Source organism: Trichechus manatus, unplaced genomic scaffold (assembly GCF_000243295.1).
Source record: "Trichechus manatus latirostris isolate Lorelei unplaced genomic scaffold, TriManLat1.0 scaffold00077, whole genome shotgun sequence".
Taxonomy (NCBI): domain Eukaryota; kingdom Metazoa; phylum Chordata; class Mammalia; order Sirenia; family Trichechidae; genus Trichechus; species Trichechus manatus.
In genome coordinates, this window is record NW_004444013.1 from 11,494,657 (window position 1) to 11,515,674 (window position 21,018).

The 21,018-nt window shown below is 40.2% G+C and overlaps 2 protein-coding genes across 6 annotated transcripts in view; one reads left to right on the top strand and one right to left on the bottom strand.

Annotated features, from left to right (window-relative positions):
* PMS2 (PMS1 homolog 2, mismatch repair system component) overlaps positions 1 to 15,234 on the bottom strand; it is a 65,626-nt gene extending 50,392 nt beyond the window's left edge. For 2 of the 3 annotated variants that reach the window (XM_023735344.1, XM_023735343.1), the window contains exon 1: positions 373 to 903. Coding sequence is in view for 1 of the 3 variants with exons in the window: in XM_004380817.2 (XP_004380874.2) it covers positions 373 to 470; positions 938 to 1,105; positions 4,863 to 5,046; positions 6,007 to 6,109; positions 6,295 to 6,381; positions 10,818 to 10,957; positions 15,145 to 15,167 (803 nt within the window). In the remaining 2 variants the exon portion in view is untranslated. Of the gene's footprint in view, positions 1 to 372; positions 904 to 937; positions 1,106 to 4,862; positions 5,047 to 6,006; positions 6,110 to 6,294; positions 6,382 to 10,817; positions 10,958 to 15,144 lie in introns of those variants that run through there. The other variant, XM_004380817.2, reaches the window with a different exon arrangement.
* A 191-nt stretch (positions 15,235 to 15,425) lies between these two features.
* The window catches only part of AIMP2 (aminoacyl tRNA synthetase complex interacting multifunctional protein 2), an 8,479-nt gene continuing 2,886 nt past the window's right edge, over positions 15,426 to 21,018 (top strand). Inside the window, exons 1-2 of one of the 3 annotated variants that reach the window (XM_004380818.2) lie at positions 15,426 to 15,631; positions 20,209 to 20,412. In XM_004380818.2, coding sequence (XP_004380875.1) covers positions 15,497 to 15,631; positions 20,209 to 20,412 — 339 coding nt within the window. In that variant the 5' untranslated portion in view covers positions 15,426 to 15,496. Of the gene's footprint in view, positions 15,632 to 20,122; positions 20,413 to 21,018 lie in introns of all 3 variants that reach the window. The other 2 variants (XM_023735348.1, XM_023735347.1) reach the window with 2 other exon arrangements.

Genomic DNA, 21,018 nt, shown 5'->3' on the forward strand with positions numbered 1-21,018 from the left:
GTTAACCAATGTTATAAAACAACATGTGTACTTCTGTTTCATGAGAAACTATTTGTTCTGTAAGCCTTCACCTGAAGTACAATAAAAAAAAATTTAAAAAAAAAAGTTATTCTAATTGTTCACTATAACACAGCTTTTACTAGAAAGACTAATTCCAAAGTAAACCCCCTGAAATGTACTATTTACCCAGAATACTGTATGAATGAAGTAACTGAGTCCTTTATACAAATCTCTTTCTCACAATAATACTGCCCACAGTTCTATAATAGACATAAGAAACTAGAAGCTTTAAAATCACTATATAGCAAAAAAAAAAAAAAAATCCTCAAGAAAAATGTTGGACTGGAATTTTCTCGGCAGCAATCTACTTACCAAAACAGATTCTGCACAGCTTCAGAATAGCACAGACCGTACTCTTCACAAACGGATTCACTAGGGGGCAGCTGAACAAAAGGAATGAGGCTTTGCAACTAAAAGAAACCAAGATACACAGTTATTTCCTAATAAAGACAGAGTGAACCTAACTTTAGAAAAGAAGATGAAATGAGGGTTTTTGTGTCTTCTTTTGTAGTGAAGCTATTCACATTAAGAACTCAAAGAAACTTAAAGAACCTTGCTAACTGCTTTTTGAAGTGATATAATTTTCTTTTATTAAAAAGATGAAACATTCGAATTCCTACTTATTCATAATCAGTACTTCGCCCAAAATATATTTTTTCAGGTGGAAAGTAAAAGGATGCATTACTTCGTTCTCTGGAAGAATAAAATTACAAACGTTCAGCTTGCAAACGTTAAATAATTTTTGTGACAGGTACCTAACAGAAATCAAGTCTTGGATTTTACCCTCTACGTAGCATTTCTTGGAAAGGACAAGAAATAAAAACTTGCCATAATCACTAGAGCAATAAGATGTTTTTCAGTAACTCGTCACTACTACCTGCTTCTGTCCAAACACAGATCCAATATTTTCCTTTATGCTGGCGTTTCCGCTGGTGCAAACCACAGGCTGACGTTTTCCCTGTCCAACCTGATTAGTGCAACTTAAACGAATGCCTGTTGAAATGATACAGTAGGCGTGTAAGACCTGGACCATTTTGACATACTCCTGTTTAAAAAACACAAACACAAAACTCAACATTACTTCAATCTTATAAGAATGACAGGACTCAAATTGTAACATCCAATTTAAGGTTCTCATTTCACCTTATAAACACGAAATGTTACAGAAAGAATGATCCATGAAGAGGCATCTCCCCAAAAGGTATACAGTGAAACTCAAGGCCTTTGGCTCCCAGTCACACTCCTCTCATTTCCAAAAGGTCCATGTCCACTGCTTAAAAATCAAAAGGACATGCCTTCTGACCTTGTAGTCCCTCTTCAAAAATTTATCCTTGTAGACAGGCTGGCATAAACATACCAAGATATATCACAAAAACATTCACTGAAACTAATTAATTTAATTATGGCGTATCTATCCAGCAATGGCATGATAAAGAATAAAGTACACTCACTCTTCACTTATCGACACGGTTAGCAGCTGTAGCTCTTAACCACTGTGCCACCAAAACCAAACCAAACCCACTGCCGCCAAGTAAATTCTGACACATAGCAACCCTACAGGAAAGAGGAGAATTGCCCCATAGGGTTTCCAAGGCTGTAATCTTTTTTTCTTTTTCTTTTTTTTTTTTAATATTTTATTGTACTTCAGGTGAAGGCTTACAGAACAAATAGTTTCTCATGAAACAGTAGTACACATGTTGTTTTATGATATCGGTTAACAACCCCACAACATATTAACCCTCTAACTTCTCAACCTTTTTTTTTTTGGTGAAAATACACATAGCCAAAGATACACCATTTCAAAAATTTCTACATGCACAGTTCAGTGACATTGACTATGCTCTTCAAATTGTGCTGTTATTCTCACTTAAGATGAAGGCTTACAGAACAAAATAGTTTCTCATTTAACAGTTACTACAAATGTTGCCCTATGACAATGGTTAACAATCTCGCAACACATCAACAATATCCTTACTCAGCCTTGGGTTCCCTATCACCAGCTTCCTTGTCCCCTTCTGCTTTCTGGCCCTTGTCACTGGACTCCTGTACCTCGTTAGTCTCATTTGGTTTTACGGGGCTGTCCACTCCCAGGCTGAACAGTGAACCTCGGAGGTAACTTCACCACTGAGCTAAAAGGGTGTCTGGGGGCCATACTCTCGGGGTTTCTCCAGTCTCCTTTAGGCCAGTAAATCTGGTCTTTTTTTTTGTGAGTTAGAATTACGCTCTACATCCTTCTCCAGCTCTGTCCAGAACCCTCTGTGGTGATCCTGGTCAGAGCAGTCAGTGGTGGTAGCTGGGCACCATCTAGCTGTACTGGACTCAGTCCGGTGGAGGCCATGGTAGCTGTGGACAATTAGTCCTTCGGACTAATCTTTTCCTTGTATCCTGTTCTCTACATTCTCCCTTGCTCCCAAAGGGATGAGACCAGTGGAGTATCTTAGATGGCTGCTCACAGGCTTTTAAGACCCCAGACACTACCCACCAAGGTAGAATGTAGGGCACTGTCTTTATAAGCTGTGTCATGCCAATTGAGCTAGATGTTCCCCGAGACCATGGTCCCCACAGCCCTCCGCCCAGCAATTCAGTCCCTCAGGGAGTTTGGATGTGTCTATGGGGCTTCCATGACCTTTCCTTGTACAGGTTGTGCTAGTTTCCCCTGTATTGTATACTGTCTCACGCTTCACTCAAGATACCACTTACCTATTGCCTATTTAGTATTTCCCTCCCACCCCTCCCATCCCTGGTAACCAACAAAGATTGTCACATTTTGTGTGTGAACGTTTTCATGGGTTTTTACAATAGAGGTCTCATACAATATTTGTCCTTTTGTGATTGACTTATTTCACTCAGCATAATGTCCTCCAGTTTCATCCATGTTGTGAGATGGTTCACAGATTCATTGTTGTTCTTTCTTGTTGCATAGTACTCCATTGTGTGTATGTACCATAGTTTGTTTATCCATTCATCTGTTGATGGGCATCTAGGTTGTTTCCATCGTTTTGCTATTGTGAACAATGCTGCCATGAACATAGGTGTGCATATGTCTATTCGAGTGACGACTCTTATTTCTCTAGGATATATTCCTAGGAGTGGGATTGCTGGATCGAATGGTATGTCTATTTCTAGCTTTCTGAGGAAGCGCCGTATCATTTTCCAAAATGGTTGTATCATTTTGCATTCCCACCAGCAGTGCATAAGAGTTCCGATCTCTCCGCAGCCCCTCCAACATTTGTTATTTCCAGTTTTTTTTGATTTGCCAGTAATGCCAGGGTGAGATGGTATCTCATTGTGGTTTTAACTTGCATTTCTCTAACAGCTAGTGATCGCGCGCATTTCCTCATGTGTCTGTTGGCCATCTGAATGTCTTCTTTGGTGAAGTGTCTGTTCATTTCCCAAGGCTGTAATCTTTATGGAAGCAGACTGCCACATCTTTCTCCTGTGTAGCTGCTGGTGGGTTTAAACTGCCGATCTTTTGGTTAGCAACTGAGCTCTTTAACCACTGTGCCACCAAGGATCCTTAATAAACAAGTTTATATAGCCTGATCCTAATTGTTAAAAAAAACCTAAACATACATATAAAGATAGTATATACATGTACACATTCAAAGTCTAAAGGATATAAATCAAACTCTAGGGGAATTTTTTACTTTCTACTATATATAACTTTCAACTTTCTACCACATACAATTCTATATTACTTGAATGCATGGCTCTCTATATTACTTGCTTTCATTATATTTGTTAATTTATCTTGAAATATTTTTCAATAATTATAAGCACATGAAACTATAAGGAGTCTGGAAAGACACAGCTCAAACTTTAACAATGGTTATCTCTAACAAGTACAAGACCTTATTCTTGTATTTTCTGAGACACTAATTTTTTTTACCATATGAATAATAATAAAAGTTTCCCATGTAGTAAATATACTTGAAGAAAGTTAAAAATAGCACAAATCACATTCCTAGTAAAGAAAGTTTTTAGCTACGTTTGAGTAACTTTTTTCTGACTATAAAAAAGTGCACGTTCAATGCAGTGTATGTACAGAACAGAAGAGTATGAGGAAGATAGCAAAAAGCACATACATTCTCACATTCAAGGATAACCACTAACGTTTGTGTCTACTCTTCCAGTCTTTTTCCTATGCATATTTAGGCCAGTTGTTTTTCTTTTTACAAAACTATAATTACATAGTACAGACAGTTTTATAATCTGCTTTTTTATCAGAACAATTATACAACATCTAGCTACATTTTCACTGCTTCGTTTTCACGTGAAGTCATGAAGATTCTAATAATTCATTTTTTGGGAAGCCAAGGGAAATAATCTTATTAAAAAATAAGGATAAAATCCAAAAATAATGTTATTTCTTAAAGGAGTCATGTTACATATTAAAACCCAAACCCACTGCTGTCGAGTTGATTTTGACTCACAGCATCCCCATAGGGTTTCCAAGGCTATAAATCTCTACAGAAGCAGACTGTCACATCTTTCTACTGCCGAGCTGCTAGTGGTTTCAAATTGCCACGTTTTGGTTAGCAGTTGATCACTTTAACCACTGCACCACCAGGACTCCTTTTTCCATATCAGAACACTTAAAAAACACTATTTGATGATTCTTTTCAAGAAAAGAAAAGAAAATCATCCTGAAGTTAAGACTTTGATGGGAAGAAGCACTGCTCAAAAATAAATAAATAAAGGAAAGAGAAGCAACTGACAAGTAAGCTTTAGGAGTTCTTCTCCTACATACGTACATGATACCATTAATACTCTGGGAAACTGGGATTCTGAATTGACTATACCTTTTTAATATTCTTCTGAAATTCCTTATGACGCACAGGTAGCGTATAAAATAACTGCTGCACGCTGACTGTGGTCCCTCTTGGCCGGGGGAAAGGGGTTTTCTGAACAATTTTCCCACTGTGATCAAACACCAATCGAGTCCCAACCTTTGCAGACGTGTGACAGGTAGAAATAGTTACATCACTGTAAGAAAACACCAGGCATGGAACGTTTAGTTAGAGACTCACATACGTTAACATTCACAAACGTATCTTCTCACTTTCCTTTCTCTCAAAACTCTCAGCAAAAAGATGATGATCCTTGTAATAATCAAGAGGGTTTAAATGGGCGAAGAGCCATCAAGAATCTAAGGTTTAGCACCTAATACAGAGTGAGACAGAGAATTCTGGAAACTGTTTTGATAAAAACTTTGATATTTATTTTTTCTGGCTGAACTGCAAAACAATGAAGGATCTCAAAATTTACATATTCTCAAACAAAGATTTACTTCTCAGCTTTATTACTGTTGTTCAAACAAAACTTTTAAAAGGATTCAAAAGATATTGTAGTTCATGTGTATAAGCATTTAGAAAAATTTAGAATATATTCTGCAAACTGAATAAGTGGATTGGTTAAATTTTTTTCTAAAAATTGAAAATAAATTAAAACCAATGGTACCAAAACAGTTGCCATCGAGTCAATTCTGACTCCCGGCAACCTCATGTGTGTCAGAGTAGAACTGTGCTCCATAGGGTTTTCAATGGCTGATATTTTTAAGCAGATAGCTGGGCCTTTCCTCCAAGGCATCTCTGGGTGGGCTCAAACCTCCAACCTTTTGGTTAGCAGATGAGCACTTAACAGTTTACACCACTCAGGGACTCCAAAAGTTACCCATAACTTACTATCTAGATGTTCTTTTAAAATTGAGAAGTAACTATTTTAAAAAGGGTAACTTTGTTCTTTAATAAAACTGTTTGCTTCACTGGAACTTATATCTCAGAAGTATTAGCACTTAGATTGGTAGTAAGATAAAATAGAACTCAGAATTTAGAAGTTAAGATATTCAGATCAAAAAGTTAAAACAATAATGATTCCAGCCATACTTTTCAATTTTCAGAGAGAATGTTAGGAAGGGTCAAGTCGATGGATAAAACACTGCATCACCTCAGTGCACAAAGTGAGCTCAGAGCTTCCCCCCGAAAACCAAACGTTTCAACATGGGTTAGATCAGCAAACTCCTGAATCTTAGAAGTGTGATGTTTCAAAGCTGAAAGAGAGATATAAAATAAGGTCCAAGATATCAAAAGTAATCTAGCAATGAAAACACACAATATCCCCCAAAGTAACTGATTGTAAAAGGCTGTGTTTTGTGTATTCTAAGAAAGTGTTAATTAAAAATTTGAGATACTCTGCCCAAATAATTTAAAATGGGATTAGAAAAATCCAACTTACTTAAGCCTTCAAAGTTTTCTTCTTCTACCCCACATCCATTGTCTGAAACTTCAATGAGATCCACCCCATAGTCTTTAAGTCTTAGATCTAAAAAACATAAAATATTTATTTCTCAAAGCACCAATCCATGCTCATAACCTTCATAGTGACATTATTTATAATTTACAATGTAAATTTAGAAGTCATAACTGTACTTTTATTTAAACATACTACTGTCATTTGGAATAATACTTTATTTTTCAAAGTCGTTCTGAGTATTAACTAGAGCCCAAATGAAAAAGTTTTGTTTTTTTTTTTCTGTATTTTCTTTTTCTTTCTTTTTTTCACTTTTTAAATTTTTTTCCCATACAAAAATTTATATATACATTGTTATGTGACTCTAATTGCTCTCCCAATACTGTGACAGCACACTCCTCCTTTCCACCCGATTCCCCATGTCCATTCAACCAGCGCCAAACCCTCTCTGCCTTCCCACCTCACCTCCAGGCAGAAGCTGCCCATTTAGTCTCTAAGAGGGACACTCCTCACGAGTATCACTTTCTGTCCCATAGTCCAGTCCAAAACCTGTCTGAAGAGTTGGTCTCGGAAACTGTTTTAGTTCTGGTCTGGTAGAGAATCCAGGGGCCATGCTTTCCAAGGTACCTCAAGTCTTAGTCAGACCATTAAGTCTGGTCTTCTCACCAAAATTTGAGTTCTGCACCTCACCTTTCTCCTGCTCCATCCAGGACTCTCTGTTGTGTTCCCTGTCAGGGCGGTCATTGGTGGTAGCCAGGCACCATCTAGTTGTGGTCTCAGGCTGATGAAGTCTCTGGTTTATGTGGCCCTTTCTATCTCTTGGGCTAATACTTTCCTTGTGTCTTTGGTGTTCTTCATTCTCCTTTACTCCAGGTGGTTGGGACCAATTCATGCATCTTAGATGGCCGCTTGCAAGCTTTTAAGACCCCAGATGCCACTCACCAAAGTAGGATGTAGAACACTTTCTTAACAAGCTTTGTTATGCCAATGGCCTCGATGTCCCCTGAAAGCATGGTCCCCAGACCCCTACCCCTGCTACTCTATCCCTCAAAGTGTTTGATTGTATTCAGGAAACTTCTTAGCTTTGGTTTAGTCCAGTTGTGCTGACTTCCCCTGTAGTGAGTGCTGTCTTTCCTTTCACCTAAGATAATTCTTATCTACTATCTAGTTAGTAAATAACCCTCCCCCTTCCTCCCTACCCTTGTAACCATCAAAGAGTGTTTTCTTCTGTGTTTAAACATTTTCTTGAGTTCTTATAATAGTGGTCTTATACAGTATTTGTCCTTCTGTGACTGACTAAATTCACTCAGCATAATGCCTTCCAGGTTCCTCCACGTTATGTTTCACGACTTCATCGTTCTTATCGTCGCGTAGTATTCCGTTGTGTGGATATACCATAATTTGTTTATCCATTCGTCCGTTGATGGGCACCTAGGTTGTTTCCATCTTTTTGCTATTGTGAACAGTGCTGCAATGAACATGGGTGTACATATATCTATTCACGTGATGGCTCTTATTTCTCTAGGATATATTTCAAGGAGCAAGATAGCTGGATCACAGTACATCTATTTCTAGCTTTTTAAGGAAGCACCATATAGGAGGAGTGGGCAGACTCCTGAGCTCACATACCTAGTAACAGATCTAACCACCTGGTGACAGGACATTAGAGCTTCAAAGGTGCCAATAATCAAACTGGCTCATACGAGTAGCCTATTTGGGCATATCAAAACAAAACAAGAAGCGAGGACACAGTAAGCAAACATAAACTAAGTAAATGTAATAACTTACTGATGGCTCAGAGACAACAGTATCAAATCACATAAAGAGACAATCCATGATGACTTCAGCAAGCTCCCAACATAAAGAATCTAGAAATTTTCCAGAGAAGAAAAATTTCTTGGAATTACCAGAGGCAGAATAAAAAGATTAATATACAGAACTCTTCAAGAAATTAGGAAGGAAATTAAGCAAAATGCAGAACACACAACAGAGGAAATTAAAAAGATTAGAGAAAAGCATAATGAGAAATTTAACAGGCTGCAAGAATACAGAGACAGCAATCAGAAATCCAGAAGATTAACAATAAAATTTCAGCATTAGACAACTCAACAGAAAGTCATTGGAGCAGAACTGAGGCAACGGAAGGCAGAATTAGTGAGACTGAAGATAATGCACTTGACACCAACTTATCTAAGGAAAAATCTTTCTTTTTTTGAAAGGACTAATTTTAACCTGGTCATTAAAGAGAATAGGCTCTGTAATCAGAGTTCCTGAGATCACACTTTACTAGCTGTATAACCTCAAAAATAAATGTCCTGTGTCTATTTCCTCATCTATAATACAGAGATAATAACAACAATAATAGTTATTACTGTTATTATTATTCCTATCTCATAAGATTATTCTGTAGATTAAACGAGGTATGTACTATGGTACATACACACAATGGAGTTATTACACAACAATAAAGAACAATGATGAATCTACGAAGCATCTCACAACATAGACGAATCTGGAGGGCATTATGCTGAGTGAAACAAGTCAATCACAAAAGGACAAATATCGTATGAGACCACTATTGTAAAAACTCACAAAAAGGTTTACACACAAAAAGAAACAATCTTGGATGGTTACAAGGGAGGGGAGGGGTGGGGTGGAACACTAAATAGACAATAGATAAGTGGTAACTTTGGTGAAGGATAAGACAGTACACAATAGTGGGGAAGCCAGCACAACTTGTACGAGGCAAGGTCATGGAAGCTCCACAGACACATCCAAACTCCCCGAGGGACCAAATTGCTGGGCTGAGGGCTGTGGGGACCATGTTCTCAGGGAACATCTAGCTCAACTGGCACAACATAGTTTATAAAGAAAATGTTCTACATTCTACCTTGGTGAGTAGTGTCTGGAGTCTTAAAAGCCTGTGAGCAGCCATCTAAGATACTCCACTGGTCTCACCCCTTCAGGAGCACAGGAGAATGAAGAAAACAAGATACAAGGGAAAGATTGGTCTGAAAGACTAACGGACAACAACTACCACAGCTTCCACCAGACTGTGTCCAGTACAACTAGATGGTGCCCGGCTACCATCACTGACTGCTCTGACAAGGATCACAACAGAAGGTCCTGGACAGAGCTGGAGAAAAATGTAGAACAAAATTCTAACTCACAAAAGAAGACAAGACTTACTGACCTGACAGAGATTAGAGAAACCCCAAGAGTATGGCCCTCGGACACCCGTTTAGCTCAGTAATGAAGTCACTCCCGAGGTTCACCCTTCAGCCAAAGATTACACAGGCCCATAAAACAAAACGAGACTAATGGGGCACAACAGCCCAAGGACAAGAACTAGAAAGTAGGAGGGGACAGGAAAGCTGGTAATAGGGAACCCAAGGCCAAGAAGGGAGAGTGCTGACATGTCTTGGGGTTGTTAACCAATATCATAAAACAATATGTGTACTAACTGTTTAAGGAGAAACTATTTATTCTGTAAACCTTCCTCTAAAGTACAATTTAAAAGAAGTAAATTCCCTGTGCCTATTTCCTCATCTATAATACGGAGACAATAGTAACAATAATAGACATTACTGTTATTATTATTCCTATCTCATAAGGTTATTCTGTAGATATAAATGAGGTATTCCATGTATGGTTCTTAACAGAATGCCTACCTCGTACACAGTAGTAAGAGCACAATAAAAGTTAACCGTTATTATTATTACTACTACCCAGATACATACTAAGGAGCCCTGGTGTCACAATGGTTAAACACTAGGCTGCTAATCAAAAGGTCAGCAATTCGAACCCACCAGCCACTCTGCAGGAGAAATGACCTGGTGATTTGCTCCTGTAAAGATTTCAGCTTAGGAAACCCTACGGGACAGTTCTTCTACTGTGTCTCATGGGGTCGCTATGAGTCTGAACTGACTCAACGGCACACAACAATAACAGTTAAATACTAGGCACATAAAACTCAAAACCAAACCTGTTGCCATTGCATCAATTCCAACTCACAGTGACCCCATGGGTTACAGGGTAGAACGGCTCCATTGAGTTTTCTTGGCTATAATCTTTATGGAAGCAGATCACCAGGACTTTCCTTTGTGGCAATGATGGGTGGTTTCAAAATGTCAACCTTTACGTTACTAGGCAAGTGCAAACCACTTGCGCCATCCAAGGCCCTTACTAGGCACGTACCAAAACCAAAACCCGTTGCCGAGTCAATTCCGACTCATAGTGACCCTACAAAACAAAGCAGAGCTGCCCCATAGGGTTTCCAAGGAGCGGCTGGTGGATTCAAACTGCTGACCTTTTGGTTAGCAGCCGAGCTCTTAACCACTGTGCCACCAGGGGTCCAGCAGGCATATAATACATGCTAAATTTAAGTTAAAATAATAGTAATTTATTGATTCATCAACATTTGACTGTCTTATTACACTAACAAACGTTTCTTGAATAAAACAGTATAAGCTGATTATTTCAGGTAGTTTAAAATCCTCATGACTTACCAATATTAGTGGCACCGGCATCCACACTGTTTTCTACCAACTCCTTCACAGCAGTGCTTAGACTCAGTACCACTTGCCCAGAACAAATCTGATGGACTGACTTCCGATCGATAGGTTTGATGGCCTTCGCAAGTTCTGTACTAAAAAAATCAATTACGAGAAACAAAGAGGTATGCAGTTATGTATTGTCATCCCAATTTTACCTGTGGGAAATGATTCATCTCTGTTAATCGTAATAGGTCTACTATATTCATTTGTCATATTAACATATACATTTACCTTATTCCTGAATATAAACGTTGTTCTATAATCCTTAAGGAGTCCTGATAGCACAGTGGTTAAGAGCTGGGCTGTTAACCAAAAGATTGGTAGTTTGAGTCTACCAGCTGCTCCTTGGAAATCCTATGGGGCAGTTCTACTCTGTTGTATAGGGTCGCTATGAGTCAAAATCGACTCTACGGCAACAGGCTTGGTTTTTTGTTTTTGTTTTTATAATCCTTAAACATCTGTCAAGAAATATTTCTGAACAGATACATCAAATCCAGTATATATTTAACATCTAATTATACTGAGGTATCCCTCAAACTTGATGGTTCAATGGTAGGATTCTTGCCCTCCATGCAGGTAGAAGACCTGGGTTTAATTCCCAGCCAATGTACCTCATGTGCAGCCACCACCCATCTGTCAATGGAGGCTTGTGTGCTGCTGTGATGAAAAATAGATTTCAGTAGAGCTTCCAGACTAAGATGCACTAGGAAAAAAGGCCTGGCAATCTACTTCTGAAAATCAGCCAACGAAAACCCTATGGATCACAACAGCCTGATCCACAACAGATCATGGGGATGGTGCAGGATCAAGCAGCATTTCATTCCATTGTGCATGGGGTCACGATGAGTCGGGGGCCAACCTGATGGCAGCTAACAACAACCCCTCACACTGCCAGTCAATAATCCTTTGCAACAATAGGATATTCTTTCTTGAAAAAATGAAAGCAACATTTCCCACAAAATTCACGAAAGTAAGAACAGTATTCAGGTCAAAACCATCTCAGACACTGGGTACCAGTTGTATGATGACTACTTCCACTATTTGCCCTTGAATCCTCACTCTAAATCCAGGCTGCCAGCTGCTGCCTTAGCAAGAAGCCTCAAAGTTCTTGTTAATTCTGCTTTAAGGGTTTTCCAACTGGGTTGTCTCTACTTTCTACCTACTCCAATCCATCCTTCATAGTATCACCAGAGTTATCCTTCTAAATCACAAATTCGGTCAAAAAATTTCTGGTTTAAAATCTTATTGTTAGTTGTTAGGTGCCGTTGAGTCAGTTCTGACTTATGGTGACTCTATGCACAACAGTACGAGACATTGTCAGTCCTGCACCATCCTCATGATCGCTGTTATGCTTGAGCCCACCATTGTAGCCACTGTATCAATCCATCTCGTTGAGTGTCTTCCTCTTTGTTGCTGACCCTCTACTTTATCAAGCATAATGTCCTTCTCCAGGATTTGATCCCTCCTGATAACATGTCCAAAGTACGCGAGATGAAGTCCTACCATCCTTGCTTCTAAGGAGCATTCTGGCTGTACTTCTTTCAACACACATTTGTTTGTTTTTCTTGCAGTCCATGGTATATTCAATACAGGCAGTTCCCGAATTACGAATGAGTTCTGTTGCTAAGTCTGTCTTTAAGTCAAATTTGTACATAAGTCAGAACAGCCAGGTAGGGGTGCATATCTAATGTCAGTCAAACGTTTCTCTCAGTATATAATGTATAGTGTAACTTTCTACGCACAAAAAACAATAAACACTTCCAGATACACTAAAAAATCTTTAACATAATAATACAGTAATAATAATGTTTCGATGCCTGTCACAAAGTAGCACTTGTTTGTTATTACGAACCACTGTACAAACTTTGAATTTTTAATGTAATTGGCTTTACTTAAAGGTTGGTTCATAACTACTGGTTGAACGTAAGTTGGACATTCGTAACTTGGGGACTGCCTATATTCTTTGCCAATACCATAATTCAAAGGTATCAATTCTTTGGTCTTCCTTCTTCATTGTCCAGCTTTCGCATGCATATGAGGAGATTTGAAAATACCGTGGCTTTTTCAGGCACATCTTAGTTCTGAAAGTGACATCTTTGCTTTTTAAATACTTTAAAGAGGTCTTTTTGCAGCAGATTTGCCCAATCTTATTACTATATATGTATATTCATATAGTAATATGTATATATGTTTACTTATAATATGCATATATATATCCTTTGATCTACGAAGCCCTTTATCAGGAATTTATCCTACTAAAACACTGTGTAAAGTATGCAGTGATAGTCTTTAGTAAAACCTTGGTTAAATAAAGGCACAACCTTAGAATGGAACACATCCAGCTGTTATAACAAATGACATAAATCTACAGGTAATTCCAACAACTGGAAAAATGCAAGTTGCAAAAGAATGTGCATAACATGATCAAAATTTTGTCTTAAATAGTTACATATATGTACCAATTACACACAAAGGTATTTTTGTATATCTACAAAAAAAGTTAGATAATTTCAAAAATGTTTCCATTTTTAATAATTATCATGTGTTACTTTTGAAATTAAAAAAAAATTGTAAAACAACGTATCAGTGCCTCACTGCCTACTGCATAAGGTTTAAAATCTAGTGGTAATTAGGTGCCAATCTACCTTATTTTCTCATTCCCTCAATCCTCCTCCCACCCCAAGTCCCCTATATTCTCATCACAGTGAACAACTGTGACATGATACCACAGGTCTTTTAACACTGCACCCTGACTACAAGGTCTCTCGACTGCTTCCCACCTCCTCCTCTGCCTAGCTAAGTCCAGACTATTTTTCATGATACCCGCTAGGTAAGTTTCTACTTAAAGAACGTAAGAATGTATTCCACATGTTCATTCATCTAGCGACTTTTAGGAAAGGGGTTGATAACTTGGGTATAACACAACACAGGCAGCTCTCAGGAGAGAAATCTTTGGGTATTTCCCACAACATCTCACACACAGTCCAAACCAAGACAACCAAACCCATTGCTGTCGAGTCGATTCCGACTCATAGCGACCCTGTAGGACAGAGAAGAGCTACCCCATAGTGGTTTCCAAGGCTGTAATCTTTAAGGAAGTAGATTGCCAAGTCTTTCTACGCAGACCATCTGGTGAATTCAAACCGTCAACCTTTGGGTTAGCAGCTGAGCGCCTAACTACTACACCATCAGGGCTCCTTAACACACAGTAGACCCCAGTAAACTCTTGTGAAATAAAGGAATAAACATTTTTACTCTTCATTCTACCTTGCAATGAATGTCCCTCAAGTCTGTCTTAGCGGAAACTCCACATGACCCCACATAAAATGGAAAGAAGTAGCTCTAAAAAGGAGTTTATTTGGCAATGCACTGTTGGCTAAAGGTCCATTTCTGATATCTGAAGAGCGGGGCTTGAACAGGTAAATACCGTTGGCGAATGGGTGTCCACAAATCTTAAGCTGAATGCAGCAGCGCCGGGAGAAGACTTGGAAGATTGGCTACCCTGAATTCAGTGTAACTTACTAAGCAGAAAAATCACATATTCAAAGAAATACAGAAGCACTGCATTTTTTAAAAACGGTGCGAGTATGCAAATTAACGTGTGCCTTGAAGCATAGGAAAAATTAACCTTAGAAGAAGAGGAAGAAGACAGACACATTATGTTTAAAAATAAATGAACTCATGTAGCTAAATAACAAATTGGCTCAAAAAATAATATCACCTGTAAGCACTGTGTTCTTTTTTTTAAAAATCACTTATACGAGACCAAACGGTCAACAATTTACTTTAAAACAAAGATAAGAATGCAAGGGGGCAAGGAAACTAGATTAATGGAAACGGGAACATCCAGAACGGAATAAGAATGCTCACGCATTGGGAAGAATGTAACCGATGACACTGAACAACTTGTGTAGAAATTAATGGGAACCTAAACTGCTGTGTAAACCTTCACGAAAGCACGATAAAATATTATTGTAAAAGGAAATAAATAAATTCAGTCTGCTTGGATTTCACGCTCTGCATTCAAGTTCACATACGTCAGCCTGGGGGCTGGCCGAATTCAGCACCTCAGAGAGCCAATTTCCCATCCAGCGCACCGAGGGCGCGGAGAGGGGCTCCGACTCCGACCCTCAGGTGCCAAACAGGCACCAGGTCAGGATGCCGCTCCGGGGCCTCCGCGCCGCGGGCTCGCCGAGCTCCTCGGCCACTTCCCCTAGGGACCGGGAACGCGCTGGGCCTTAGCGACGGCGACAGGAAGGAAACCCATAGTCTTGCTCACCTGGAACCCTCAGCTCGCTCCATGAATACCGAGCGCGACCAGCCTCTGCAACAGCCGCAGTATTCCTGCCGCCGTTGCTCCCACAGGGTCCCCGCCTCCGGCCTATCCAGGCCTCCCATTGGCTGTCTCCGCTATTGTGCTCCGCCTCTTCCGCGCGAGGAGGCAAGTCTTCCCTATACCCTTTTTGCTGATTGGTTGTGTCAAAGGTTGAGTCCGTGACGTCAGAATGGTCCCAACCAATTAGAGCGGCCGGAAGGCGCTTATCCCGAACGCCAGTAGTCCGTCGTGGCATTTCACGGTTTCAGTGCGTTCGTGTCACGCACTCTCCATTTTCCCTCCTTGAGTTGCTGCGATGCCGATGTACCAGGTAAAACCCTATCACGGAGGCGGCGCACCTCTCCATGTAGACCTTCCAACCTGCATGTACCGGCTCCCTAATGTGCACGGCCGGAGCGGCTGCCCTGCGCCCGGCGCGGGCCACGTGCAGGTAGGAGAGAACGGCGGGGCCCTTACCCCAGCCCCCCACTTTCCTAGTGCGCAGGCGCCGCGACCCGAAGGTCATCAGAGCAGACTCCCTGGGCTGGTGCAGACGCGTCCCGACAGACTTGGAAATGTCGCGGCTGCCAGCCGCCCGCGACAGCCGGCCTCCGAGAGACCCGGCTCCGCGGGGGGGTGGGGCCTGGAGTCAGCGACTTCCTTTTTTTCGCTTATGGCTATTTAAACTGTTTTATTAGAAATTTTACCCACAGAAAAACGAATAACACATAAATGCTCATCTGCAAACTGAATCTCAGTTTAACCACCGCTCAGCTCAAGACATACGTTGTCAACACCTCTGAAGCGGTCCACCCTTCACACTTACCTCCCTCGTCCCCCCAAAGGTCACCACTAACCTGATTTTTATTATAATTATGTCCGTTTTTCTCTATGATTTTGCCATCGAAGTATGCATACCTAAACAATATAATCTTGTTTTTCAAGTTTATGTAAGTGGAATCATACAACATGTGTTTGGTTGTCGGCTTTTTCTACACATTATGACTTTAAGAATCGTTTTGTTGCATGTAACAACGGAATACATATTTTCTTTGCAGTATTTCTTTCCATTGCATGACTATACTGCCACTTATTTATCTGTTCTGCTCATGGACGTTATTTTCCATTTTATGCTGTTATGAATGATTCTGCAATGGATATTCTTCTACATTTGTGGGGTGTATGTGCAGGCATAGGTTATTTGCTAAGGAATGGAATTGCTGCCGGCTCGGTGGGCATGTTTATCTTCAACTCTACTAGACAAATTGTCTTCCAAAGTGGTTTTACCTGGTTATGCTCTCACCAGCAGCGTATAAGAATTCCTGTTGCTTGCACTCTTCCAAAAGCTGGTGGTTGTGCCGCGGTATCCTAATGTAGCTTCTTTTGCATTTCTCTGACTTCTAAATAAGTTGAGCACCTTTCATGTTTTTTGGCCATTTTGATTGCCTCCTTTTAAAGTACCTGCTCAAGTCTTTCACTCTTTTATTGATTGTAAATACACACATTTAGCTTCCCAGCTGGAGACTTTCTGCCCATTCTAACTGAAGATAGGTGAATGGATAACTTACACTTTCATCTTTGGTTTCCCTTGCAGTGTCATCCTTCTCCTTATCTTAATGGTTTCCTGCCTAGTTTGAAAGGGAACTGGTTAGGTTCTTTTGAAACCAAATGGCTTAACTGTTGTTTCACCACAGAACTAAGACAAACTGTTTTAGTAGACACAGTCCACTGTCTGCAACTGGACAATCCCATTGAACCAAAAAGAACCCAAAGTGAGAAATGTCACATACTATTTGAGACAAAGTTTGTTTGGTTTTTTTTAGTCTGCTGCCTAACTTCGTTTGGATTTTTTTTCTGTGAACTTGTAATTTAGAACACAAAATCCCACTCCTCTAGCAAATTCTCTAGTAGATGATAACAACATGGATAGACAAATACTTAGAAATCAAACATATCCAAGGTAAATGAAAGCAACACAAAGAATAAACTGCTTCTAAATACATATAAAACACATGGATAAACACAATATACTAAGCCACAATCCTAGTCTGAGCAAGGAAAACAACCGGCCAACATTAGAAGATACTGATGAGGTAAACAGGTCTTGAGCATTTTGGCATTACTCTGATCAAAAGGGCTGGGTCAAGCTGGGCTCAGAACTCTTAAATCACAGGCCACATTACATACGCAATACATACATTCTTCAGTATGTGTTGACAGGTTTTGAAGCCAGAAGGTGCATCTGTGCCCCTGGGTGGGAGGTACGCCCCCCCCCGTGCCATTTGTGCAAAGATTGTGCACAAATACAGTGGTTAAAAGATATTGGAAACAACCTAAATGCCCATCAGTAGATGAATGGATTAACAAATTGTGGTACACACACAATGGGATACTACATAACGATAAAGAATGATGATGAATCCGCAAAACATCTCACAACATGGATGAATTTGGAGGACATTATGCTGAGTGAAATAAGTCAATCACAAAAGGACAAATACTGTATGAGAGCACTATTTAAAAGTAACAACAAAAAAATTTATGCACAGAAAAAAAGAAAGGGGGGGAAAAATTCTTTCACAGTTACCAGGGATGGGAGGCGGAGGGAGGGAAATTTACCAAATGGAAGACACATGTTAATATTGGTGAAGGGAAAGGCAGCACACAATATGGGAGAAGTCAGCACAACATGACCAAGGCAAGAGAGGACACTGAGAGGAACACAAAAATAAAGGGCAACTATAGGAACTACTGTAGAATAGACAATCCTGCAATAATAGTATTAAACAATAATTTACAAATGGATACACAGGTAGGTAGATAGGCCAAGAGGTGTGGGAGGGGGTAAGGGAGCACACCCACCAGCAGATATAGGTTTGGTGGTGGATGTTTCTACATACATGACTGTAGGTGCTCCTCATATATTAATATAGACAATAGAGCACACAAGGGGCACAGTCAGGGAAACCTTAGACATAACCAAACACCTCTCGGGATGAAGTTCCTAGGCTCGAAGGTAAAGGACCGTAGATTTTCGGGACACCTATGTCAGTTGGCACAAAAACAAATAAAGATACTGGAAATGTTAAGTCAGGAGGACAAGCATAGAGTAACATGAGTAGCCCTACCCATCACATTATCTTACATTCAGACTTATTTCCAGTCAGCACCTAATTACTTCATTGGCATACTGAACTCTTTTTCTTTGTTCCACCCAGAAGTCAATTATCGTACATTTCCATGCGGTTTGATCTTAAGAGCAGCAAGGTAGGAGAGGTGAGAAAATGGTGATTAAGCTATACAGAGGGTGAGTTAACCAGATAAGTGTTCCGAAGAAAGGGCTCAGCATGGATAAAAGTCCCATGGCAGGAGGGAGCTTGGTGTGTTTTAGGAACCCAAAGGACAGTGTGGCTAGAGCGAAGGGCAAAGGAGAGAATTATGTGAGAAGAGGTTGCTAGAGGCCAAATCACACCTTGTGTGGTTAAGCCACGTTAAGGATTTTACTTTTTATCCTGAGAGCCTAAGAGTATAGCTGGGGGGGGTGAGACAGGATCTGAGTTTTGTTTTTTAAAAATCTCTTGGGCTGCCATCTTAAGGACTGGATTGGAGGGGTGGACTAGAGTGGGTGCAAGATGATCAGTAGGAAATGGCAGCTTGCACTTGGCAGGGGCAGTGGAGGCATGCTTAGAAGCCAGTGGTTTCAAGAAACGTTTAGGACCTAAAATTGACAGTACATAGTGATGAATTAGGAGCCCTGTTGGCACAGTGGTTAAAGTGGTTAGCTGCTAACAAACAGGTGGGCAGTTCAAACCCACCAGCCGCTCCCGCAGGATAAAGACGTGGCAGTCTGCATCCATAAAGATTACAGCCATGGGAACCCTATGGGGCAGGTCTCCTCTGCAGGGTCTACCTGTAGGCAGTTCTACCTGTAGGGTCACTGAGTCAAATCAGGTTTGGTTTTTGGTTAGTGATAAATTGGCTTGAGTGACAGAAAGTATTAAGAGTGACTAGTGGAGAAACAAATGTTCCTAAGAACCTTAAATTTACCAGCACACAAATGTAAACAAGTACTCCTCCCACACTCACACTGTGTCATGTATGCATAAATTTACAGTACACAAGGTCATTGCCGTATTCTTGGTTATTCTGTCCAGTTACGAGCATTTTCCTCATGCTTAATGTAATCTCTATTCTCAACTCAAAACAGATTGTCAGAACTCATGAATCTGGAAATAGGTTGTACAATGTGACTATTGGGAGGCTGCCTATAATTGTTTTTTAAAAGGAATCTATAGGTGTTTGAAATGTCTTCATCAGAAATACCATTCGTCACTTACTGTGTGCGAGACACTATAGTAAGCAAGAAGATGCAAAGATTCAGTGAGTGAAGGATTTAAAAACCTGTTGCCTTCAAGTCAATTCCAACTCAGGGCAATCCTGTGTTACAGAGTAGAACTGCTCCATAGGATGAAGGATATGTGTTCCTTAATTCTGAAGTTATACATTTCAGCAGTGAAAAGATTCTATATGATCTTAAGATATCAGGGTGCCAGCACTGCTTTGAAAACGATGTGAGTAGCTGATCATCTGACCTGATGGACGTAATTCCAAGCCAAAGGAAACCTATTAAGCTATCCATGCTCCTTGTTCCCTTTTATTAGTGTAAATTACTGAGTTATGTTCTCATTGCTCCCACCTCCACCCCGTGTTTCTACTTATTTAAGCAAACTTTTTGAATTAGTGTGATATTAAGAAAAACAACAATCTGTGCTCATTTTCTATAGCCCTCTATTTTAGACCGTATACCTGAACCAGGCATCATACGAAGTGGCTTTCAGTCACATTTTTTTGTTTTAAAACATTTGTGGATCGATATGCAGGACCTGTTGACTATGGGGAAAATGAGATGATTCTGCGATTTCATTTTATTGTCTTTTTAAAGGTGGGAGGTTTGAAGACAAGCGATGAAGTTTAAACAGACTACGTGTATGTGCGGAGAAATGAACACTTTGATGTTGGTTTGTTTAGGGAGAGTCTGACCTGTCCCTTCAAGCTCTTGAGTCCCGTCAAGATGATATTTTAAAATGCCTGTATGAATTGAAAGCTGCAGTTGATGGTCTCTCCAAGATGATCCAAACTCCAGATGCAGACTTGGATGTAACCAACATAATCCGAGCTGAGCCCACTGCTTTAAAGACCAGTGCATTGGACTTAAATTCAGTGCTTGGAAAGGTGAGTTCATGTGTCAGTGTGATTAAGTTGTTGTTAATGCTGGAAAATTGTGCTAGTGTGATAAAAGCCTTGGATTTTTTAGTTTTCAAAGGTGGAGTTTTCAAAGGAATGGGTTGTTTGTGTTTCTCTAAGTGATTCACAAGGTATGAGTGAAACCCAGGCAGGCTGTCCAGCCACTTCCTGACTTAGTCCTGGTGGAGAACAAGGAAGATTCATAGGCAGAGAAACGAGTGCAGGGTTCCAGCTTCCCACTGTTCCAGGCAGAGTGCAGTACATGCCAGAGGCGGGCACTGTTCCAGTAGCCTCTGAGCCCTGGAGAACCAGACCTTCACTGTTTGCTCAGTGCTTCTCAAAGGCTCAGCAGTCAACCCTGACTCTCCTCAGCAGTAGCTTGAATTTCAGAGAAGTTGCATCAGCCAGCTTTTATGATCAGCCTATTGGCTTCAACTCATTTAGGAGACCATCTGATATGCTAAGAAAGGATGTCTTGTTACAAAGTGCTGTTGAGGGTGCAGATCGCAAAATCCCTTCTATACTCTCCTCTAGAATTGGTGATTGGTATGGTACTACTTAAAGACCTAAAAGTGAAAGCTGGTATTGCAGTGT